At 37.7% G+C, this 27,373-nt stretch overlaps 1 protein-coding gene across 3 annotated transcripts in view; it reads right to left on the minus strand.

Annotated features, from left to right (window-relative positions):
- The window catches only part of LOC150099333 (extracellular matrix organizing protein FRAS1-like), a 1,385,483-nt gene that overhangs the window by 1,019,817 nt on the left and 338,293 nt on the right, over positions 1-27,373 (minus strand). For all 3 annotated transcript variants that reach the window (XM_090403569.1, XM_090403568.1, XM_090403570.1), the window contains exons 20-21: positions 16,588-16,731; positions 1,038-1,196 (exon numbers count right to left, since the gene is read on the minus strand). In XM_090403569.1, the coding sequence (XP_090259695.1) occupies positions 1,038-1,196; positions 16,588-16,731 (303 nt within the window). The remainder of the gene's footprint in view (positions 1-1,037; positions 1,197-16,587; positions 16,732-27,373) is intronic.

Below are 27,373 nucleotides of genomic sequence, written 5' to 3' on the forward strand. Positions count from 1 at the left end.
TTTGTCCCTCAAGAATTCTAGAAATTCCATTCCCCTATTGTTACATGCATGTTCCTCTCTCCAATTTATACTACTGAAGTTAAAATCTCCCATAACAATCATTCTTCTTGCACTTGCCAAACTTAGCTGTCTAAACATCTCCTGGTCCCCATCCTCTGTGCTCCTGGGTCTGTAGCAACACCCCACTAAATATCCTGTCTTGCCTACCTCTAGCTCACACCATACGCTCTCAAAATCATTTGTCTCACTTCCTTCCAAATTCTCCACTCTTAGAGGACATAGGTCATCACTTATCATAAGCAGCACCCCACCACCACGCTTTCCCCTCCTATCCTGACGAAAAATGCTATACCCAGCGACTTCTATTCCTGTTTTTATATCCTCTTCTGTCAACCACGTCTCAGTGATCGCAATAATTTTTGGCCAGGCTGATGCTATCTGCGCCACCAATTCCTCTCCCTTATTCCGGATACTCCTGGCATTAGTATACAGCATATAAATGCCATTGTTTCTATACCCAGCCTTATCCCTTCTAGACTCCACTGGGCTCAGTGTTACCTGACATTGTCTCCCTTCTCCCAAGTATCCATTCCCACAAGAGGCCACCCCTGTTTGTTTATATAAATTACTGACAAGAAATCAGAAACAGAATTTAATTTTATCATAAAAAAAATATCTGAATCAAAAATCTTAAAAAGGAAAACATTTGTCTAACTTAAAAAAAGAGTTCTATGCACTGAAATGGTATCAATGGTTTATGTTTCTTGACTGACTAGGCACAGGTTGATTTAAAGTCAGGTATTTATTTTTATTTTTTTATAAATAATGCTATATACTTTGTTTCCAGGAATATCTAAAATCCATATATAAATAATTCATTTTATAAATAATTCTTTAAAATACAGTAAAAAATTATATGATTTTTAATCAACCTGCACCTTGCCAGCTCAAGAAACAAAGCATTTATCATACCATTTCAGAAGCATATAGTCAATATAAATCTCAATTTGATATGAATTAGAATTCAAAACACTTACCTTCACAAAAACCAAAATTATTAAGAAAATAGCCATCTGGACATTCAGAAACACAAATATTCCCAAATGGATAATGACTAGGATCTCCACATGATATACACAAAGAGTTGCTACTATTGGTGCTATCAACTATACATGATTCACAGCTGGAATGACAAGCTGTAATCAAAACATTGAAATCAAAACAAACTCTATTAAAAATAAAACATTGGAACAAATATTTCTGCATCAAATGTCTTAATATATGCTGATAATAAGGATTAAGACATACTAAGTGTTATAAAAGTAGAAATTAAAGACAGAAATGCAAACTGATGTGGAATTAAATTTAACTGATATAAAATTTTCAGCTAAGCATCAAAGCCATATTCAGTATACATTAAAGTTTAAAGATACCAAGAAATTTTATACATACTTGGTTTTAATCCTTTTTCCCAAGTAAGCAAAACAAAGTTTTGCACGTGAAATATATTCACGTCTGAGCTACTTGATATAGAGGCTAATGACTTCATATCAGTTGCCTTTATATGTATCCCATAATGCAAAGCACCCCCCCCCCTTTCAGGCATGTATAATGCAATGCATAATGGGAAGGGCCACTACCTAGACCGGTAGTGGCCCTTTTTCAACCTTTATTGAGGTGAAAAAGTAAAGGGTTGCTTATCAATAGGCCTAGAGTGGTTAGTATAGGGATGCAAGAGAGCTTGATAGTATTAGGAGAAAAAAAGACAAATAGATGGCATGAGAGAGAGTGAGAAAAGGCCTCAGCTCTTTTATATCATCATATAGCCAAAGGCTATTAGTTTTACTTTTTCACCAATCTCATATAGATGAATAACCAAACCAAAAAACAAATTGAAACTAAAACACAAAGACGACTGATACCCAGGTGGTTAGCCCCATCTGAGGTAACCACCTTGAGTTGGCCTTCTCTGCCTGGGATTGCTCTCCAGTCATCCCAGCAATTGACTTAAGACTACATTGAATTAAGAGGATGGAACTATTTAAAAAACCTCTCATAGCAAGAATAGACAGAATTTTATCTCCCCATGTGAATATTGCATAATGTAGGTGGTTTACACCATCTAGTGATAAACTGATATCTTCTAGAATGCTTCTTTCTGAATACAAAAAACGTCTGACTGAACAATAAAATTTCCACAATTCAATATTATAAAACATTTGGATGTCATATTGCTGGTTTTCAAATCCATGTTTTTTTCTAACCTTCCATAAATGGTATTTTAATTCATTAATTATAAAAATCAAAATTCTCTTCCCATTGCTGACAGGTGGTGGGCATTGTAAAAAAATAACCTGTTCTGTTGTAAATAGTGGCATGCCCAACACATTACATAATCTGTTCCAAATACGCAGAGCAAGAGGACAGTTGTAGAATGCATGTTCTACTGTTTTCAATTTGTAACAGATGTCACAAATTGGATCTCCGATGTTAAACTACCTCCATTTGATGGCATTGACTGGAAGATGACCATATGCAATTCTCCAAGCAAGATCTTTCCTGTTATGGTGCCCTTGGAACTTCATCAAGTTATGAAACAAAATATTGTTGTCAGTACCCAACTGTGGAACTTCTTATCCAACTGTGGAACTGTGGAATAGTTGGCTCGTGAGTCAAGCATGGTGCACGTGTGTAAGAATAGCTCCAGATTGAGATAAGTATTCTTGGAATAATTAAGTATATATGTGTGTTTGTTTGAGTAAGAGCTGCTGTAAAAGTTGTGCATTACCATTACTATTAGGGTGGGGGATTTTGTTTTGCTTAAACTTAATTATGAATTTGTTGTTATTATTAGACTTTAGAGTGTTAACCAGCAGATTAAACATGGCGGTGGCTTTGTCATTCCATAACTTTAACTTAGATTTCAGTCATTTCGTTACGTGTGAGGTGTGTTATATGTATTCTTTCGATTACATAAATGATTTGTGGATATTTAGGGCAGATGGAAGGAGGGTGTGTGCAAAGTGTGACCTGAATGAGGAATTGATGAATGCAAATATGAAATTGATGACAGAAAGTGTTAGTAGCGAGAATGTCACTGGGAAAATGAGTGCGCGTTCGAAAGAGAAGGGTGGTGTGAAAGAGAGGCGAAAGAATGTTAAAAAAAGAAAACGAGTGATTTCAAAACCGTAACAGATGTTAATAAGGACAAAAGTGAGGCAAGGGTGGTGAAAGGAAACAAAATTGAAAGAACGAATGAAATTGGAAATGGCATGATGCAGGAATCGAAAGTGGAAAAATCAAAAGAATGAATGATAGCAAAAGTCGGATGCATGTTGGACCGAAAGTACCGGAAGCACAGAAGGATAAATGAGAGTGAAAGTGAGAAGAGGGTGTCGAGAGTTAGAAAATTAGAAAGAATGAATGATAGAGAGCATATGACATGAGATTCAGAAGTTGAATTGAATTGGATGAGGAAAAACATGAAATGGATGCAGAATGAAATTAAGAAAATTCGGGTAAAAACCATTAAAACTAATCATGATGGCACAAAAGAGTTAATGAAAGATGAGCAAGTGGTGTTATATGGCGACTCCATTATTAAAGGTGTACTGGATGATAGGCTGCACAAGGTATGTTTTCCCATCGTTAAAATGAGTAGAGTGATTGAGGCATTGGATATGAGGAGTGAGCTAGCAAAGAAGTTGATGTTTTTAATTGGCACGAATGATTTGACAGATTACAAAGAGCAGGTTAGAATGGATGTCAGGAGGCTGCTTAGAAAGATAAAGAGAATAGTGTGACAGGAAGGGTAGTCAGCATGTTACATGTGGTGAGATGAGGCAGGGAGCAAGGATTATGAATAATATGCTGGCTGAAATGTGTCAGGAGATGGGAGTACAGTTTGTTAATGTGTGGAATGAGTTTGCTCATCTTTCATTAACTCTTTTGTGCCATCATGATTAGTTTTAATGGTTTTTACCCGAATTTTTTTAGTGAGTAGAGAAGTGAGTAGAGTGAGAGAGAATGAATCAGATCAAGCAGGAAGTGATGTGGAAGAGCAGGAGAGTAAGGAGGTGGTTATGAGTGAGGAAGTGAGTGGTATGAGTATAGAAAATGAGAGAATGGGTGTGCAAGAGGAGCAGGGAAATGGGGAGGCTCAGGGTGAGCAGGGGTACTCAGCGTGAAAAAGGTGGATGCTTCGAGAAGAGGTCAGAGCATGTGTAGACAGGAAATAAATGGGATGACCTGGGATCAAGAGGAAACAGTTGGAATTGAAAAGATTCTAAAATGAATAAGCAGAAAGGGAAATGGCCCAAGTCGAGCATGGAGAGATCACATCGAGTGAGTGGTATCAGTAGAACTAGCTGTAGATCCAGAAATGAGCTATTCTGTTTGTATACAAATGCTAAAAGTATAAGAAACAAGGCAGATCAAATGGTTGCATTAATTGCGTCCGTTCACCTAAAGATTCTCGGAATAAGTGAGACATGGTTGGAAGAAAACGACATCCTGACAGGAATAGAGATGGAAGGGTATGATGTGTTTCATGAGGATAGAAGGGGGTAAAAAGGGAGGGTGAGTGCTATTGATGATAGAGAAAGAGTTATGTCCATACAAGGTAGAGATGCAAGAGGGAAATGGGGCCAGTGGTTTTGAGGCAGTATGGTGTGAGATAGAGGTGAATGGAATTAAATACTTGGTTGGATGTTGTTATAGACAATGGTAATATCGATGGTGGCAATAATGAAATGTATAATCAAATTAGTCAAGCAAATAAGAAAAGGGTGATCAACATGGGCAATTTTAATTATGGCAATATAGACTGGAATGATGACATAGCAACTGGAAGTAAAGAAAATGAGTTTCTTGAGTTTTTGAGGGATAACTACCTCAGACAGTATGTAACAGAGGGCACGCAAGGATTGACGATCTTGGATTTGGTCATCTCATCAGAGAATGTAATTATAAATGAGGTTTCAAATCATCCACCAATTGGTGAGAGTGACCATGACGTGATTACCTGGGTAGTTGCCAGCAGTGCGAGGACCTCTGTGAGAAAAGGGTATATGTGGAACTACAAGGGGGATGATTATGAAGAGCTCAGGAGACAGTTTGCGGGTGTAGCGTGAAATGAGGAGTTAGCTGGAAAAGAGATCAATGCAGCTTGGGGGATTTTTCAAAAACTATCTAGTATATGCAATGTCTAAATGTATTCCAAGGGTGAGAAGGTTAAATAAGGTAGTTGTGAGATGGATGAATAAAGAGATTAAGCATGTGATACATAGAAAAAGGGCATTGTGGAGGCAGCATAAGAGAAGTGGAAATAACCAATTTCATGAGGTCTACAAAGACCAGGCAAGGAGGGTGAGTGGGTTGGTAAGAGTAGCTAAAGAGAGGTATGAACAGCAGTTAGCTAATGAAGCCAAAAAGAATCCTAGGGAGTTCTTTCGATATCTAGCCAGCAAAAGAAAGAATGATTATGGAAGGATGACATTGATTGGAGGAAATGGTATAAAGACAGCTGTTGCAGAATGTGTGGTGGAGATACTTAACGAGCAATTCATGAAGGTCTTTCAATCTTGTGAATGTGACTTCATGAAGAGATTGAGAGCAGTAGATGATGGGGAGGAGAGACTGACTGTAAGTGAGCAAGAGGTGTATGGGGAGTTGAGTAAACTAGATGATAATAAGGCTGTGGAACTTGACAGTATATCGTCACGTATTCTGAAGGAATGTGCCAGGGAGTTGACACCTGTCTTGACATATTTTTTTAATGCGAGTCTTGCACTCAGTCAAGTTCTTAAGGAGTGGAAGGAGGGCAAGATTGTGTCACTTCATAAAGGAGGTGATCGAACTCAAGCATCAAACTATAGGCCTATCTGTGTGTCAGGTGTTGTGGTTAAGTTGTTGGAGAAGCTTTTGAGAACTAGGATCCAGAGTTGGGTTGACAACAATGGTATTATATTTGATGGACAGCATGGATTTGCTAAAGGGAGGTCATATTTTACTAATCTACTTGCTTATTACAATAAAGTGACTGCTTCCTTGGACAGAGGAGAGGGCTACACAGTAATATATTTAGATATTGGAAAGGCTTTTAATAGATTACTGCATGATAAGTTGATAGTCAAACTAGAGTGGATAGGGTTGAATATTAGATTAGTGCATTGGATTGGAGATTGGCTATCTGATAGGTATCAACAAGTTGTGTACAGGGAAGCGATATCCCAGGAAAAGGAAAGTCACTAGTGGAGTGCCTCAGGGGTCTATTTTGGGGTCATTACTGTTTAACTTGTATATTAATGATATAGGTGAAGATTTGGATGGAGATATTCAGTTGTTTGCAGATGATGCAAAGTTGGGATGAACCATGAAGAGTAGTGAAGATGTTGTGGCCTTACAAGAAGATTTCAATAAATTGGACACGGAAATGGAGATGTGAGTTCAATGTTGCAAAATGTAAGGTTTTAAAATTTGGAAAACAAAGATGGGATGCAGAATTTATACTTGGTGAGGATATATTGTTGGAGGTGGAAGAAATAAGAGATCTGGGGGTGATAGTGGATAAGGATCTGAAATTTAGGGGACACATAACCAATATTGTGAAAACAACACAAATGCTTCTGGGAATGATGCGGAGGACACTGATGTGTATAAGTAAGGAGATTCTTGTTCCATTTTATTAGGTTACACATGGACTATTGTGCCCAGATTTGGTCACCTGGTTTTCAGATGGATGAAGAGATTTTGGAAAGGGTCCAAAGGCGATTGACTAAGGTAGTTTCTGACCTCTTGGAATGTCGAGTATGAGGAAAGATTGAGAAGATGTAATTTGCAGAGTCTGGTGGACAGGAGGAAGAGGGGAGATATGATAGAGACCTACAAGTTGGCAAGGGGTTGTTATAGGATCAATGCTGGAGAAGTCTACAGAAAATAGTGGAAGATCCGGGGAGAACCAGAGGTCATCCCTGGAAACTGTATAAAGAGGTTGTGAGTGGGGAGTGAGAAGCTGGTTTATTTCTTGCAGAGTTGTGAATGATTGGAATGCCTTGCCTGAGAGTGTGGTGTCTGCAAGGAGTTTGAATGTGTTCAAGGCACGGTATGATGAGCTCTGTGTGTGATAAAAGGACCTCCCAGATGAGTCTTTGACTCCATGAGGTCTTGGGGTAATAATAATATTAATAATAATAATAATAATAATAATAATAAGAGATTAAAGATTTCTTTATACCAAATTTTACTTTTTTTAATGGAAAGAATGTCAATTCCAGAGTGTTTTAGCAGTCTTAGAGTTAAGCACAGAGTGTTGTAGTATTCAGGAACAATCTCAGCTTTTGGACCTTTATAAACATTAACTACAAACAGAGAAAGATGAAAACCCAAGTAGTACCGGAGAAGGTCTACACGTATGTGATTAGTTTGCAATATTTTATGAATTTTTGAAGCTGTATTGCTTAAATAACATAATTTTAAGACTGGAAGTCCAAATCCTCCAAGCTTCATTGATAGAAATTCCTTTTTAACTTCTTGGTATCGGCTAGACCAAAAATTTGCAGAAGTTTACTATATAATTGATTTTCTTCGGCCTCTGTGATATCTGTAATATTTATTATGTACACCTGAGCAGGAAAGATTATGGTTTTGAGTACTATGGCTTTAGAAGAAAAGGAGAGCAGCCCAATTTTCCAGTCTTCTAACATTTCCAAGTTCTTGTATATAAGTTCTTTGACTAATAATATTGGGTAAGTGGAGAAGGGAATTCCAAGTATAATGAGGGGTTCTCTTTTTGGGGTTAGTCCAAAAGGAATGCCTCCAAGATCCCACTTTCCATAAACTTTTAATTTTGTCTTGTCTGCATTAATAATTAATCTGCTACTTTTGCTGAATTTTTCAAGTCAGCAAGTGTATTGTTGACTTGTTGTAAGAAAGGTTCAAGAACCAATGCAAAAAGCAGACCTAGTTAATGGGTCTGAAACTAACCCATTAACTAGGAGGTGGATGGTTGAATTGGAATAGGCACCTTTCATAACAGATAGCAGTTTTTTACCTACACCAATTTGGTGGAGAAACAGAAAGGGATGTCGGACATTATCGGATGCTTGGGTAAGGTCTGACCTTTCCCAAGGAGTTTTTTTACCTTGGGTGTAATATACATTAAAGATACCAACAAATTTTATATATACTTGGTTAAAAAACTTTCTACATCTTTCTCTCATCCAGAGATTTTTATTAAGAAGGCTCCCACTGAGTTCTCTTCAGTAGGAGCCAGACCTGGGAGAGATACCAAGGTTTAAGTAATGCAGAAGTCATATATATCTTTCTCCTATACAAGTAGACAAAAGGTGCTTCACCTTCTTAATAAAAATCTCTGGATGAGAGAAAGATGTAGAAAGTGTTTTACCTTGGGTGTAATATATGTTAAAGATACCAAAACATTTTATATATACTTGGTTAAAAAACTTTCTACATCTTTCTCTCATCCAGAGATTTTTATTAAGAAGGTGAAGCACCTTTTGTCTACTTGTATAGGAGATATATATGACTTCTGCATTACTTCAACCTTAGTATCTCTCCATGGTCTGGCTCCCACTGATGAGACCTCAACAAAGGTCGAAACCGGTTGGAAGCTTTGGTGATGAATGGTAGCTGTAGCCCATGAAGTTTTAACTGAGGCTCGGCTGTTGCTGTCACCCATGTCCTAGGTGGGTAGGTGGGGGTAATGAATGGCAATGCTGTAGCCCGTGAAGTTATCTGAGGCACAGTTGTTGCTGTTACCCCTCGGATGAGATATGAGCAAATGAGCAAATGAACGGCTCTGCTCGGTGGTGGGGGTGAGCCTGCCACGGTGTAGAGCCAACTGGTTCTGAGAGTTCTTCTCAGTGGCAGGGTGATCCTGTTACTGAGGGGAAACAACGTTGAGTTTTTGGAGTTTGACCTGTACTTGAACATTCAATAACGGTCAAATCCAGTCTGGGTGGTGGCCCATCCCATTATGCATTGCATTATACACGCCTGAAATGGGGTGTGCTTTGCATTATGGGATTCATACTAAGGTAAGTAATATGAAGTCATTATCTTCTATATACAAGTAGCTCAGATGTGAATATATTTCACATGCAAAACTTTGTTTTGCTTACTTGGGAAAAAGGATTAAAACCAAGTATATATAAAATTTCTTAGTATCTTTAATGTATATTACACCCAAGGTAAAAAACTTTCTGCATTTTCATATGTTAAACAAATACAAAATAAAATGCAATAAAATAATTAATTTTAAAAATTGAACAAACTGGGCATTCTTTTCTAAAAAATCTTCATGGCTTACACTAACAAAAAATATATAGAATTTAATTCAGTAATTACTATTACATGACACCGCCAGGGAATCCAAAGACTCATCGAGGAATTGCAACTACTCTACAGTTATGTCTCACCAACTACAACGAACAGCAATTACATCAACAGCATCTACTGTCCGCCATCACCACTAGTATTTTCACAGACAATCACAAACATCCATGTCCACAGCGGGATTCGAACCCGCAGGCTGGAGCAGATATGCTTACCTCTCTGCCAACCAGGCCGGCTACTCGAATATATTTCATCCAACGTTAAGTGGACATCATTAGGGAGACAGACTTTTAACTACATTCAAAACACGAATGTTAATGAGTCATATAGTGTGGCGCTAGTGTCGCAAGTAGCGTAGCTGTAGTTTTGAGTTGCCATAAAAAAAAGTGTTTTTAATTAGTGTATAGTGTAGCTTTCATTGCTAATTGTGCTGAATTCTTTTCAGTTTGGATACAAGTATCCATCAGTGGTGTTGTTGTTGTTGAAATTTTTTTGTTGTTTATATTGTTCTGCTACTTGTTTTTTTGTGCTATTTCAGCTTTTAACGATGGCATCAATAAAGAAACATATGTCAGCAGCATGGAAGGCTTCTGTATGAAAGTCTGGCTTTGCCTTAGATTTTTCACAGTGGATGCGTTGTGAAAACTGCTATATGTATGTGGCAAAAAAATCTGAACGATCTGTGGACTGTTTTGGGTAAATGAGAAGAAGGAAAGCATTAACATATGTGAAAAGTGTCTGGATAGATTAGAGCGATTGGAAATGTGAGCAAATGTCAGGACTGTAGTAGAAGAGCTTCGACAGGAGTTAATGAAAATGAAAAGCGAAATGAAACATCTAGAAGAGGATATTAAACAGCTAAAGGAGAGATTGGCTGATGATAAGGAGAAGGAAGAAGTTAATGTTATAAAGAAAGAATCAAAAGATAGTTGTATATCAGTATATGGTGATTCGATCATTAGAGGTGTGACTACTAATAAAGTGCACAAAACATGCTTTCCTGGTGGAACAATAAAGCGAATAACTGAAGCATTGCAGAAAAGGAAATACCAGATGTCGAAATTAGTGGCAGTTGTGGGCATAAATGACTAGTTGGGGAGAAGAAAAATGTTGATAGAAACTTGAGGAAGTTGTTGCAGCAGGTAAAGAATAATAGTGTTGTTGGAAAAGTTGTAGACATGTTGCCCAGATATGATAACAGTGAAATGAGAAGGAGAGCAGAGATAATGAATAGTAAGATGGCTGACCTGTGTGAGACAAAGGGGTTCAATTTAGAAATCTGTGGAGTGAATTTGAAGGGAAGTTCAAATAGTATAAACCTGATGGATTGCATTTGAATGGGTTTGGTGTTGGGCAATTAATAAGGCTATTGTTTTCTGAAGCACAGAGTTAAGAAGTTAATATAGCAAATGATCAGAGTCTACCTGTGAAACAGGATAGCACAAATCAACAGATTGTACAGCAGGAGGAAGATGGATATGAGGTTGAAGATATGGTTGCAGCAGCACATGGTGATAGAATGCATAAAGGTGAGGATGAGAGAGGTAAGAATGGAAATCATAGTCAAGATCAGGGAAATGGGAGTGGTCAAACCAAAGAGAGAGAAGTGTAGCATAGCAGCTAGAATAGAGAATGTTGGTGCTGGTAGGATGGCCTCAAACCTACAATGATAGTTATGTTTATACACAAATTCAAGGAGTAATCAAAACAAGAGAGCTGAGTTTGTGGCACTGATTGAGACGGTATGTCCAAAAGTAATTGGAATAAGTGAAACTTGGTTGTCTGAGGAGAATGTGATGTCTGGAATAGAATTAGAAAGATATATAATTTTCCAGAAGGATAGAGATGTGAAAAGAGGAGGGGAGTGCTGTTAACGATTGCAGAGGAATTGTGTCTGCAAAGTGTGGATGTTGATGGTGCTTGCACAGATTTTGAATCTGTGTGGTGTGAAGTTAAAATAAACAGCTAGCATATCTGATAGGATGCTGTTATAGGCCAGAGAATGCAGAGAATACTGATTGTGAAATTATTATTATTATTATTATTATTGTTAAACAAGACCTCATGGAGTCAAAGACTCATCTAGGAGGTCCTTTTATCTTACACACACATCTCATCATACCGTGTCTTAAACACATTCAAACTACTTGCAGACACCACGCTCTCAGGCAAGGCATTCCAATCACTCACAACACTGCACAAAAAAAACCTGCCTCTCACTCCCTTACTCACACCCTCCTTATACAGTTTCCAGGGATGACCTCTGGTTCTCCCCTGATCTCCCACTATTCTCTGTAGAACTTCTCCACCATTGATCCTATAACAACCCCTTACCAACTTGTAGGTCTCTATCATATCTCCCCTCTTCCTTCTCTCCACGAGACTCTGCAAATTACATCTTTTCAATCTTTCCTCATACTCAACATTCCAGAGGTCAGAAACTACCTTAGTCAGTCGCCTTTGGACCCTTTCCAACATCTCTTCATCCTTCTGAAAACCCGGTGACCAAATCTGGGCACAATAGTCCATGTGTGGCCTAATCAAAGCCTTATACATTGGAACAAGTATCTCCCTACTTCTACATGTCAGTGTCCTCCGCATCATTCCCAGAAGTCTTTGTGTTGTCTTCACAATTTTGGCGATGTGTCCCCTAAATTTTAGATCCTTATCCACTATCACCCCCAGATCTCTTATTTCCTCTACTTCCAACAATATATTCTCACCAAGCATAAATTCTGCATCCCATCTTTGTTTTCCAAATTTTAAAACTTTACATTTTGCAACATTGAACTCACATCCCCATTTGCTTGCCCAATCACTCAATTTATTCAAGTCTTCTTGCAAGGCCACAACATCTTCACTACTCTTTATGGTTCGTCCCAACTTTGCATCATCTGCAAACAACTGAATATCTCCATCCAAATCTTCACCAATATCATTAATATATAAGTTAAATAGTAATGGCCCTAAAACAGACCCCTGAGGCACTCCACTAGTGACTTTCCTTTTCCTGGATATTGCACCCCCATACACAACTTGTTGATACCTATCAGATAGCCAGTCTCCAATCCAATGCACTAATCTAATATCCAACCCCATCTGCTCTAGTTTGACTGTCAACTTTTCATGAGGTACTCAATCAAAAGCCTTTGCGAAATCCAAGTATATTACTGTGTATCCTTCTCCTCTGTCCAAGGAAGCAGTCACTTTATTGTAATAAGTAAGTAGATTACTAAAACATGACCTCCCTTTAGCAAATCCATGCTGTCCATCAAAGATTATACCATTGTTGTCAACCCAACTCTGGATCCTAGTTCTCACAAGCTTCTCCAACAACTTAACCACAACACCTGACACACAGATAGGCCTATAGTTTGATGCTTGAGTTCGATCACCTCCTTTATGAAGTGGCACAATCTTGCCCTCCTTCCACTCTTTAGGAACTTGACCAAGTGCAAGACTCGTATTAAAAAAATATGTCAAGGCAGGTGTCAACTCTCTGGCACACTCCTTCAGAATACGTGGTGATATATTATCAAGTCCCACAGCCTTATTTACATCTAGTTTACTCAACTCCCCAAACACCTCTTGCTCACTTACAGTCAGTCTCTCCTCCCCATCATCAACTGCTCTTAATCTCTCCATGAAGTCACATTCACAAGATTGAAAGATCTTTATGAATTGCTCATTAAGTATCTCCACAACACATTCTGCAACAGCTGTCTTTATACCATTTCCTCCAATCAATGTCATCCTTCCATAATCATTCTTTCTTTTGCTGGCTAGATATCGAAAGAACTCCCTAGGATTCTTTTTGGCTTCATTAGCTAACTGCTGTTCATACCTCTCTTTAGCTACTCTTACCAACCCACTCACCCTCCTTGCCTGGTCTTTGTAGACCTCATGAAATTGGTTATTTCCACTTCTCTTATGCTGCCTCCACAATGCCCTTTTTCTATGTATCACATGCTTAATCTCTTTATTCATCCATCTCACACCTACCTTATTTAACCTTCTCACCCGTGGTATACATTTAGACATTGCATCTACTAAATAGTTTTTGAAAATCCCCCAAGCTGCATTGATCTCTTTTCCAGCTAACTCCTCATTCCATGCTACATCTGCAAGATGTCTCCTGAGCTCTTCATAATCACCCCCCTTGTAGTTCCACATATACCCTTTTTTCACAGGGGTCCTTGCACTGCTGTCAACCACCCAGGTAATCACCTCATGGTCACTTTCACCAATTGGTGGATGATTTGACACCTCATTTATAATTATATCCTCCGATGAGATGACCAAATCCAAGACCCTTAATCCTCGTGTGCCCTCTGTTACATACTGTCTGAGGTAGTTATCCCTCAAAAACTCAAGAAACTCATTTTCTTTACTTCCAGTCGCTATCTCTTCAATCCAGTCTATATTGCCATAATTAAAATCACCCATAATGATCACCCTTTTCTTATTTGCTTGGCTTATTTGACTATACATTTCACTATCACCACCATCCACATTACCAGGTCTATAACAACATCCCACCAAGTATTTGATTCTATTCACCTCTATCTCACACCATACTGCCTCAAAACCACTGGCCCTATTTCCCTCTTGCATCTCTACCTTGTATGGACATAACTCTTTCTCTATCATCAATAGCACTCCCCATCTCTTTTTATCCCTTCTATCCTCACGAAACACATCATACCTTTCCATCTCTATTCCTGTCAGGATGTCGTCCTCATCTAACCATGTCTCACTTATTCCAACAATCTCTGGGTACACAGACACAATTAGTGCAACTATTTCATCCGCCTTGTTTCTTATGCTTCTAGCATTGGTATACAAACACAACAACTCATTTCTGGATCTACAGCTAGTTCCACTGATACCATTCACTCGATGTGCTCTCTCCATGCTGGACTGGGGCCATTTCTCTTTCTGCTTCTTCATTTTAGAACCCTTTGCAACAACATGTTTCCTCTTGATCCCTGGTCATCCCATTACTTTCCTGCCTACACATGCTCTCACCTCCTCTTGGAGCATCCACCTTTCTCACACTGTGTGCCCCTGTCCCTGGGCCTCCCCGTTTCCCTGCTCCTCTTGCACACCCATTCTCTCATTTTCTATACTCATACCACTCACCTCTCCATTCATTTCCACTTCTTCAATCTCTCCTGTCTTACTCTCCTGCTCTTCCACATCACTCCCCTCTCGATCTGATTCATTTTCTCTATTCACTTCTCTACCTTCCAGCGGCAGTCTCTCCAAGCGACTCACACCATAACCACTCAAATGCAGTCCATCGCTCCCATACAGCTCACTTCGTCCCTCAAACTCATTCCACACATTAACAAACTGTACACCCATCTCCTCACACATTTCAGCCAGAATACCATTCATAATCCTTGCTCTCCACCTCATTTCACCACAATCATACCTAGGCAACACACTGACCACCCTTCCTGTCACACTATTCTCTTTTATCTTTCCAAGCAGTCTCTTGACATTCATTTTGACATGCTCTTTGTTCTCTCTCAAATCATTTGTACCAATTAATACAATTAACTCTTTTGCTCGCTCCCACCTCATATCCAATGCCTCAATCACTCTACTTATTTTACTGCCTGGAAAACATACCTTGTGCATTTTATCCTCTAGCACACCTTTAATAATGGAGTCGCCATACAACGCCACTCGCTCATCTTTCGTTAACTCTTTCATGCCATCATGATTTATTTTAATAGTTTTGACCTGAATTCTCTTAATTTCATTCCGCATCCATTTCATTTCTTGCCTCATCCAATCTAATTCACTTTCCGAACCTCGCGACACATTCTCTCTATCATTAAATCTTTCTAACTTTCTAACTCTCGACCCCCTCTTCTCACATTCCCTCTCATTCATCCTTCTTTGTTTCCGTACTTTCGGTCCAACATACGTCCAACTTTCACTATCATTCTTCTCACTTTCACTCTCATTTATCTTTCTTTGTTTCCATACTTTCGGACTAACATGCGTCCAACTTTCGCTATCATTCTTCTCACTTTTACTGTCATTCATCTTTCTTTGTTTCAGTACTTTCGGTCCAACATGCGTCGAACTTTCGCCATCATTTATTCTTTCGATTTTTTTTACTTGCGATTTCTGCATTACGCAAGTTCTACTTTCATTCGTTCTCTCAATTTCGTTTCTTTTCACCTCACTTTCGTCCCTTTTAACATCCGTTACGGTTGTCAAATCGCTCTTTTTCTTTTTTCCTGATTTTTTAACATTTTTTCGCTTCTCTTGCTCACCATCCATTTCTTTCAAACGTGCAATCGCGACACAATCAGTACTAGCACTTTCTGTCATCAATTTCATATTCGCATTCATTAGTTCTTCGTTCAGGTCACACTTCGCACACACCCTTCTTCCATCCGCACTAAACATCCACAAATCATTTATGTAATCGAAGGAATACATATAACAGACCTCACACTTAACGAAACGACTGAAATCTATATTCAAATCATGGAATGACAATGCCGCCGCCATTTTTTTTTTTTTTCTCTCTGCCGGTTACTAGGTCTAATAATAACGATTTCATAATTTAGTTTAGACAAGGAAAAAAAACCCACACTAATAATACCGGTAGCGTACAACGTTTACAGCCACTCTTACTCAAACAATTACACATATATACTTAATTATTCCTAGTAAAAACTTATCTGAATCAGGAGCTCTTCAAAACACGTCTGCAGTACTTGGCCCACTAGCGCATGTGACTCTGTGACAGCAAAAGCTGCGTTATATTTCATTTAAATTAAGATTTGAATATTGTTTTCTTTAATAAAAAGCTTCACAAGATGTGAGTTCTGGCACCTTTTTTCCTAGAAAAAAAGCACTGAGAATAACACATGATAATTAGCCAATTGTGTCATCCTAAACTAATGGAATAACTGCAAACTTTAGTTCAGATCTATCTTTCATTGACACTTTTCTATGCTTTGCAGACTACATACAAAATTATACATAACAACTACTGAAGAGGAATCCAGGAATCCAGCATTTGGAAAAAGAAAAATTGTGCATGGTGATCCTTATGACACTTGATTATGCACTAATGTTATAATTACAGAATAAGAAATAATAGTAGTTATGATGTTCTATTTGCTTGTATTTAGAATACAAGCAATTAGTATATAATATTAGTTCACGTATGGTTATTTTTACAACATCAATTATTTTACTTACATTTGCAAATTCCATCCAGGTTTAAATAGCTTCCCATGTTGCATTGTACTTTGCAATGTCCAAGGTGAAATGCAGTGCCAGTTGAGCATGAAATACATTTATCGCTTCCAAAACCACTACAAGCTGAGCAAGATGGATGGCAGCCTTTAAGAAAAAAAAAAAAAAAAAAAACAGTGAAATATCATGTAATGAACCCTAATCTATTGAAAGTAGATTTAAAGGAATGTTAAACACAAGTTTTCATTGACTTTTGATTCCAGAAAAAAATAAGACTCCAACTATTACAATCTAATAATTTTCACAAAGAGTATCTAATCAGTGTATGTACTAGAATCTATTTCAGTACCTGCTGTTTTAGTATCAGTAAGAAACAAACAGTATATATATACTTTTTGTTTTAGCATGTTTGGATTTTGGTTTTCTGTCCCCAACTTTCTTCTAACATGTAATGCAAGTAACAACTTCGGACCCCAAACATTCTACATTCATAGGCTTGAATGTAAAAGGTTTGGGGCTTGCTGCTAAACTGTACATGACGTCAAATATGATGGTATCAATTGAAAGACTCCCTAACCAACACAAATAATCCAGCTACTCATGTATTCAGTTTATGTTCATTTGTCAGTGTATTCTTCAATAACCAAGTAATCTTGTGAGCTACACTGGCTACTTGAGCAATATGCCCTCTAAATTTTAAACTCTCTATTTACTACTACTCCCAAATTCCTGGCTTCATCAATTTCATGGAGTACACCTATGTAGTACACAATATAGTACACAGCTTGTAATCTTTGTATCCCAAAATACATGAATTTACACTTTTCCATATTAAATTGACATGTGTTATGTTTTTCCCATACTGTCAGCCTATTTAAATCATCCTGCAAGCTGTCTACATCATCTTGATTAACTATTACTCTTCAGATCATTTTTATATCATTTATGTACAAATTAAACAGCAGTGGGCCAAGCAAATAGCCCTGCAGCACATCACTATTCACCTGCCTTCTATTAGATTCTGCTCCTCCATATACTACTTTCAGATATCTGTCAATCACCCTTTTATCCACACTCTTTTATCCATATCACCAGTTTCATATCCATGCCCATTTGTTAGAGTTTACATAACCGAGTTATCCTGTCAAATGCCACTGCAAAATCAGCAATATCATTGTGTACTGATTCCCTTTATCCAGCTCAGATGTCTCTATTATTATATTATTATATCTAATAATATGTCACAATATCATATTATTATCCATGCATTCCTAAATTCTCTTTTTGAACAACTTTTATGGTACTTTTAAGCAAAGAATTTATTTTGCCCTCATTCCACTCTCTTGGGACTTTGCAGAGACTAGGCTTAAATTAAACAGCCTAGTCAAAGGCATTGATAGTTCCCTTGCAGAGTTTCTTAAAACATGAGCTGATATACCACAGTGATATTTGCACTCAGATTCTGCAATATCCTAAGTACCTCCAATTCATGTACTCTATTCTAACCTCAGTCTTTTTCACCATAACAATATCTTCACTTGGATGATATAAAAGTTGCAAAGTTGTCAGTCAGTAGCTTAACAATTTCTTCTATTTCTGTTACCTCTCTACTATCTGCACTCATTAACGTTATCCTTCCATAGTCAATTCTTCCTCCTACTTGCCACATAAAGAAAAACTCTTTGGGATTTTGTTTCACCTGCTCAGCTAATTTCTTCTCATAATCTGATTTTATTATTATTATTATTATTATTTTCCTAACCTCCATGGAGTCACAATACATCGTGAGAGGTCAACACAAAATCTATCATACTACTCCTTAAAATCATCTACTGTCTGCATGTTCACCATCCTCTCAGGCAATGCATTCCATGCTTTTATCACTCTCCATGCAAAAAAACTTACTTCTGCCCTTTTACTCACCACTTCCTTTTATAACTTCCAGGGATGGCTCCTGTCCTTGCTCCTTCTCCTCGTTCTACCATATGAAAAATCTCCTCACTGGTAATATGACAATAAAGCTTCAATTGCTTAAATGTCTTGATTATATCCTCCATTTGTCTTCTATCCACCAAACTCTGTAGTCTGCATGTCCTTAGTCTGTCCTCATAATTAACATTGTACAGTCCTGATATCATTTTTGTTATTCATCTCTGCTCCCTCTCCAAGGTTACATTATCCTCTTCAAATCCCAGTGATCAGCTCAGAGCACAAAAATCCAGATCTGATCTGATATGATCAAAGCTTTATACAAGGGGGGGGGGGGAGCACCGCACTTATCTCTTATACAAGGCCAAAGTCCCCCTCAACATTGTAGCAATTGTCTCAGATGTCTTCATAGCCTTTGCAATATGTCTTTTGAACTTCAAGTCTATCCACGATCACCCTGAAATCCCTTGCATTCTCCACTTCTTCTGGTAGATCTCCACTCATAATCAACATTGTACAGTCCTGATATCATTTTTGTTATTCATCTCTGCTCCCTCTCAAAGGTTACATTATCCTCTTCAAATCCCGGTGACCAGCTCAGAGCACAGAAATCCAGATCTGATCTGATCTGATCTGATCAAAGCTTTATACAAGGGGAGCACCACACTTTTATCTCTTATACAAGGCTAACGTCCTCCTCAACATTGCAGCAATTCTCTCAGATGCCTTCACAGCCTTTGCAATATGTCCTCAGAACTTCAAGTCTATCCACAATCACCCTGAAATCCCTTGCTCTCTCCACTTCTTCTGGTAGATCTCCACCAAGTGACTATGAAGTATCCCATTTGTAGATCCCAAATTTTAAAACCTTACATTTAGCTGCATTAAACTGACATCACCATTCGTTTGTCCACCTAACATCAACACTGTTACTAATAACTCTCCCAAGTTCGCATCATCTACAAACAACGGAACATCTCCTAGTAGTCCTGCGACAATATAATTCACATAAAGATTGAACAGCAATGGTCCCAGTACTGAACCCTGTGGAACTCCACTTGAAACTTTCCTACTTCCTAATACTGTATACAACTCTCTGATATCGAACAGAGAGCTAATCACTATTCCAATCCACTAACATGATATCCAAACCCATATGTTTCAACTTAAAAATCTACTTGTCATGTGGCACCCTGTCAAATGCCTTTGAAAATCTAATGTATGCCTTATTCTCAACCACTGCTCTTGTTACTCTATCATAAAAGGTTACCAGGTTAAAGGTTACTAAAACAAGAGCACTCTTTAACAAATCCATGTTAGCCTGCATAAATAATATTGCCCTCATCTACCCAATTCTGTATATCTATAGTTTAATACATCAATTCTACTTCTGCCCTTATGCAATGGTACTATCTTACCTTCCTTCCACTCCCTAGGAACCTGTCCCAATGCAAGGCATTCATTAAACAGCCAAGCTAATGACACAGTCAGCTCCATAGCACATTCCCATAAAAGATGTGGTAAAATTCCATCTAGGCCTCCCCTCTGCCTTATTAACATACAACATACTCAGTATTCAGAACACATTATCCTTCTAGGAATATAGCCTGTCATACCAACATGAAATACTCTAATAAAGTGATCATTAAATAGTTCAACTATGTCATCTGCTTTTTTTTCACCCGATTCCCATCTCCATACACTATCATTTTTCCTCCTACTCACCACAAAGTGAAAAAACTCCTTGGGATTATCTTTGAATTGCAGTACCAGTCTCCTCTCATATGCTAATTTTTCTTTTATTTCTCTTGTCCTCCATACTAAAAAAAATACTAAATCCATCACATTCTATCCCTGTCACTACATCATTAATGCAGATGACACAGTTGAGCTATTAAATGATGCTTTATTAAAGAATTGTACAGCAGGCTTTATTGCTAGAGGCATACTATTGCTAAAGGGATAAGGAGTGATGAAGTGTTAGAATCGAATGAAGAGAATGTATTCCAAATACCGAGTATGTTAAATGTCAGTAAGGCAGAAGACTGGATGGAATTTCACTACATGGTTTAAGGAAAGGTACTATAGGACTCACTGTGCCATTAACTTGGCTGCTTAATGAAAGTCTTGCCATGGCACAGGTTTTCCTAGAGAGTGGAAAGAGGGTAAGATAGTGCCATTCTACCATTACCTTTATTGCATAACGGTAATGGTAGAATGGAGGTAACACACTATAGGCTTGTTTGTATTTCTTCTGTAGTTGTGAAGATTTTGGAGATATTGGAAGGAACTCAAACTGGGCAGATGAGGGCAATATTATTTATGCAGGCCAGCATGAATGTGTTAAGGGGCTCTTTTTTCCAGTAATACAATTACCTTCTACAATACATTAACAAGAGCAGTGGATAAGGGTAAGGCACATACTGTAATTTTCTTTGATTTTGCAAAGGCTTGTGATGTCACATGACAAGTTGGTTTAGTTTTTAAAAAAGCAACATATCGGCTTGGATATTTGGTTAGTGGATTAAATTGGTAACCAGCTTTCTGACTGATATCAGAGAGCTGCATACAGGGGAACATTATCAGGCAGTAAGAAGGTTACAAGTGGAGTCCCACAGGATTCAGTACTGGGACCATTACTGTTCAATCTTTATGTCAATGACACTGTCATGGGACTTCGGGGAGATATTCAGTTGTTTGCAGATTATGTGAAGTTTGGGAAAGTTATTAGTAACAGTGCAGTTATTTTTTTTTTATTTTTTTTTATTTTTTAAAAATTTGAATAAGCTGGAATACTGGGCAAAAGAATGGGGATGTCAATTTAATACACTGAAATGTAAGGTTTTGAATTTGGGATTCACAGACAGGATGCTACATACTCACTTGGTGGAGTTATACTGGGAAAATGGAGGAAGCATGGGAATCATCATATGATTACAGATATAAAATGATATCAGGACTGTACAATATTGATTATGAGGATATACTGAAGGCATATAGACTATAGTTTGGAGAATAGAAGACAAAGGAAGAAGGGATATGATTGAGATATTTAAGCTGTTGAAGAGTTATTATTGGATTAATGTTGAGCAGATTTTTCATATGTATAAAGCAAGAAAGGAACAAGGACCAGGAGTCATCCATGGAAGTTTTATCAAAGTATTGAGTAAAAGGATAAGAAGCAAATTTTTTGCATGAAGAGTAGCAGGAACATGGAATGCATTGCCTATGGTAAAAGTACAAACAGTAGATGAATTAAAGGAGTGGTACAATAGACTTAGTACTGACTAGTATGACCTCCCATGATGAGTCTCATGACTGCATGGAGGTCAAGAAAATAATAATATCATATAGAAGTGAAAAATATGTGTAAAAGTTATAAAAAATCAAAGCATAACAGCTTTCAGGTGCAAAATGTCAATTCCAATATACAAATACTATTGAAGAAAAGAAATGAAAGGATTTTCCAACATTTGAGGACAATATGGATTGATGTAGTATTTATAGTTTCTTCTGGAACCTGTTCTTGAAGTGTGATCCATATGCACCAAACAGATCCTTAGGATACCTGTGAGAATTCCTGTGGTAAAAAATAGCTAGAACTTTGAAAAAACATTATATCTGCTGCTTTCAAATCTTGTATGAAGCTGGCTGCTCTCATCCACTCTTCTAAAAATCAACACCCTCCCCTCTCTGTTCCAGATATGTAGAAGGCTTCTTGTTCTTGAAACTTGTCATATTATGGAAAAAACTAGATCTGTCAGTATCTGCCTTGAAGGATACAACAAATGCATCTGCCACCACAACTATAGTCAGTCAGGTCTAACTGATCATGCTTTGGATAAGTTGCACACAGGACCACCGAGAGGGGGGGGACATCTGAGACTTTTGTCAAGGGCCTGGCATCAAAAAGGGCCCAACCGTCAGGCCCCAATGTGTCACATAACTGTGTTTATAATGTATGGTTTTAATTCTCGTAATAATACAACAATGATAAAGGATAATGGCATATTGAGAATGATACTGTGTTTTGTTTTAGACAGACAGCTAAGCTCTTAGCTAGCCGTGAGTGTCACATAAAAAAGATTTATAATACCATGTTTAAAGATGTTATACCAGGACTAGATTTATTAAATACCATTTATAAATTTCGACTTTACGATGTTTTTCCCGAAATATGTTTTTTCCCCATTTTACCATCAATGCTCCAGGAAAGATTGAATGGCTTAGCTTTGCTATCAACAGAACATGACATGGCAATGAAAATTGATTATGACAAGGTGATTAAAGATTTCACTAACCATAAAGTGATGAAGTGGATGAGGCAGATGAGGCAATAAAAATTTAAAAATTCTCTTTTTATTTAATGTTTGTATTTTGTATGGTATGTAATGTAATGTATCAAATTTTGAATTTATTGTACAATTTTTTAAAATAAATAAATGTTTAATGTTTTATATGACTTTTTTTATTAAACAAAAGTGATGCACTTTTTTTTTTTAAGTGGGGCCCAAAAATTTCTCTCAGCGGCCCTGGTTGCACATAATCAAATGAGAAATCAATCACCATCCCATATATCCAAGGCACTTCTGAAAAACTAACAAAAATCCTAAAAAATATATACAACTTGGTAATCACTTATGGACCATATAAAAATTGGCATCCCTTATCTGCAATCCCAAAGATCAGTGGGTGCTGTGCAGCTGTAAGCTGTCCTACCTATTGTGACCAAATAGTACAGTCAACATTAGAATTGCATACCCAAGAAATAACATCTGTTCTACCATTATGGACTTTTGACTCCAAAGGTGGCTCCAAAATTTTATTTTGGAGCCACCTTTATGCAATAGAACTATCTTACTCTCTCGCCACTCTTTTGAAACCTTGCCAGAGCTGAGACCTAGATTGAACAATTTCATCACTGGAACTGCCAATTCTCCTGCATATTCACATAGTACACAGGCTCATTGGTTATCCAGTCCTACTGCCACATTCACACTGATATTTTTCAATATGCTGAACATCTCCTGTTCGTCTACCTCAATTCTGACATGAGTCTCTGTCATATCAGCAACATTTCCACCTGGATGGTAGTTGCATTCATTGTAGTTGGTGAAGACAGAGAGTTGTAGAGCAGGTGTCCTCCCCTCAATGAGTCTTTGGCCTCCTTGTAGGTGTTGCATAATAATAATAATATACCTTGGCAAAGTGTTCACTCAGCAACTTGATTTTTATTATTTTTTTTTTTTTGCCTCTGTAGCTTCCTACCATCAGCATTGATTAAAGTCATCCTTCCATAGTTACTTTTCTGTTACTTTCTGTATAGTGAAAAAACTCTTTTGGATTTAGTTCAGCCTGCTTAGTTAATTTTTCTCTCATAATCCGATTTTACCTTTCTTACCATCCTAGTCACCCTTCTTGCTTACATTTTGTACTGCTAATGAGTATGCTGATCACCTTTTCTTTATATTACTTTTACAAAGTTTTCTTTTCCCCTTATTTTTTCATCCACTTAACTCCCACTTGGTTTATCTTCCTGACCATGGGTTTGCAAGCTAATACTTAAACAATCTCCAACCACTTCCCATGCATTAGTTTCTTTTCTTGTAGCTTCTCAAACCATGACACTGCTCCAAGATGCCTTTTTGAAGTTTGTCATAATTACCAGCTTTATAGTTCAATATAAAACCTTTCTTGACAGAAAATTCCACAACTTCCCAGAACAAGACTGCAGTAGCTCTCTCTCCAAATGGAGGCAGAGTGTCTTCCTTAGTTATGGATATATCTTATTATTATTATTATTCATGATACCTGCAAGGAGTCCTAAGACTCATCACGGGAGAACACCCACTGTACAACTCTCCATCTCCATCACTACCGAACTTCTACTACCAATCAACTACATCAGCACCATGTACTGCCCACCACCACAACAAGTATTTTTTGTCTGTAAATTGCATGTGTTCTGAAGGGCCGATTTGTCTGTATGTGATGAAAAACCTGAGTTTCCGAGAGAAAAAAACCCTGCTACCTCCATATGAGATGACTAACTCACCTTCAATCGAAAAAGTCCATATAAAGATTTCTCCCGTCATGACGGGAATCAAACTCAGGCCTTTTCCAATCAAAGGGCGCAATGTACTGTCGTTCTTCCAATTGTGCTATGGAGGCACTTCTGATTTTATTACCAGTTTCAGCACTCTTAAACTCCTGATCCCTTCTATGGCATGCTGTTTCAGATAATTATTGCTTAGCAACTGTATAAATTCCACTTCCATCTCACCATACCTTCCCTTCAATCTATGTCCCCATAGTGGAAGTCCCTAATAATAATAATAATAATAATAATTGCTCAGTCTGCATTCATTGTGCTAATCTGCCAATGCATGGAATCTACATTTTCTTGTGGACACCCTGGCCTATAGCAGCAACTAACAATATATTTCATGCTACTGGATGCTATCTCACACCAGATAGTTTCAAATTAGCCATCCCTCCACTCCAGACCTAAAATCCTCTTTAATTGCTAAATTTTTTTGTTGAAGTTATTCATCTATCATTCAGCAATACTCCACCTCCTGTCCTATGCCCCTATTCTCCCTTAAAATACAATACTCTTACATTATATATTCCTGTAACTAAATCATTTTCTGTTAACTAGGTCTCACTGATGCCTAAAATTTTGACCACGTCAAGCTGACCTAGGCCAAAAATTCCTCTTCCCTATTAATAATATTTCTGGAATTCGTGTACATGCATTTCAACATCCCCTTGGACTCACAGTTACTCTTGGGTAATGTCATTACCAACACTTTCAAATATGAAACAACTGAGTTCACATTCAACTTTGCATAATAATTTCTGTGCTCACACTCATTTGTCCCATGGTTGGCCAGATACATGCTTGATTGCATCCTCCCTAATATCCCTAGTTTCTCTGGTTTTGCACTCCCTCTTTCACTTCCTATCTCTCACTAAACAACACTTTCTCCAAATATCTAACTCCAAAACAATTCAAATTTAGTCCATCAGGCATATGTGTCTTTTCTTCCATCAGTCTATACATCTACAAACTGCACACCATTCTTCTTACATAATGTCCTCATTGACTCATTAGCAATCATGGCCATTCTTCACAATTTTGCCCTATCATACTGAAGCAGCAGACTCACAACCTTTACTTTGTTATTCTTCATTTTCAATTCTTTCAATAAATCTTTGATATCTTCTCTCATTGCATATTTTTTCACCTTTCAAATCACTTGTGCCAGCCAAAACAATCAACTCTTTCACTTCCTTATTCAAACTAATAGATTCACTAACATCCCTGATCTTTACACCTGAAAAATATACTTTTTTCGCTATCTCATTAATTATTATTATTCCCATTCCCAGACCTCCATGAAGTCAAAGACTCATTTTGGGGAGTCCCTATTATAAACACAGTTCATCATACTGTGACTTAAATACATTCACATTAAGACATCACACTCTCAAACAATGCATTCCAATCATTCACTTCTTCTCACTCCTTTGCCCTCACACATCCTCCTTATACAGCTTCAGGGACATCTTGTTCTCCCCACCCTCCTCTCCCAAGATTCTATGAAAAACCTCTTCTGCATTAATTTGATAAACCTGCTTACCAACTTATACGTCTCTTTCACATCACCCCTCTTCCTCCTATTCACTGGACTCTGTAAGTTACATTTTCTCAACCTTTCTTCATGCTCAACATTCCAGAGACCAGAAACCACCTTAATCAATTGCCTCTGGACCCTTTCCAGCATTTTTTCATCCTTTTGAAAATATATCTCTTCTCATTGAATCTCTGTACAATACCTCCTTATTTCCAGTTTCTCATGCTTTCATACCTTCCTTATTCACTTTTTTTTTTTATTCTCCCACTTGCCAAGCCACATGACAATCATTTCTCCTTATCTTTTTTCTCTTCATTTTTTCTTCTTTTTTTTTTCTTTGCTTCTAGATCTATAAGGCTTGTTTGAGACCCTTCTTCCACAACTTCCAATAAATACTCTACATCTTCATTTTCAACCTCCATCTCTAGCTTTTTTGGCTAGCATCACTATCTTGTCACAATCATTTGTAAGGCTTTGTCTTTGTCTAATCCTGTAAGTTCACGAACATATATTTTCAACAGCTTCTTCCAAACAATGATCATGCACTCTGCTGTTGTCTCACTCCATGATGTATCTCCATGAAAACCTCAGAGACTTTTGGAAGGAACATAACATCTCTGAGGGTTTTTTTATTATTATTATTATTACGTGACACCTCCAAGCAGTCCAGAGACTCACTGATGGAGGACACCTACTCTACAGCTCTCCATCTCCACCACTTAATCCACCAACTACAGTGAACTGCGACTACCATCATCATCATCTACACCAACACCATCTACTGTCCACCAACACCAGTATTTTTTGTCTGTAAATTGCGTGTTTTCTCAAGGTCAATTTATCTGTATGCAGGATGAGAAACCTGAGTTTCTGGGAAAAAGAAACCCTGCTACCTCCATATGAGATCATCTAACTCACCTTCAATTGAAAAAAACCCATATAAAGATTCCTCTCATCATGACAAGAATCAAACTTAGGCCTTTTCCAATCGAAAGGTGCAACATACCATCATTCTTCCAACCAGTTGCACTATGGAGACACTTAATATGCCTTCAAGGCACATATAATATGCCTTGAAGACAATGGTAACACCTTAGTCAATGGGTTGTAGGAGTGAGATGTTATTCAGTGAACATATTAATGGGATGATCGTCATAAGTATAAGTGGTCATAAGTCACATACTTCATAAATTGAGAACTAACTGTATACATATCCAAAA

This window comes from Typopeltis vanoorti, chromosome 14, assembly GCF_054136105.1.
Source record: "Typopeltis vanoorti isolate ZY-2024b chromosome 14, IOZ_Tvanoo_1.0, whole genome shotgun sequence".
Classification (NCBI taxonomy): Eukaryota; Metazoa; Arthropoda; class Arachnida; order Uropygi; family Thelyphonidae; genus Typopeltis; species Typopeltis vanoorti.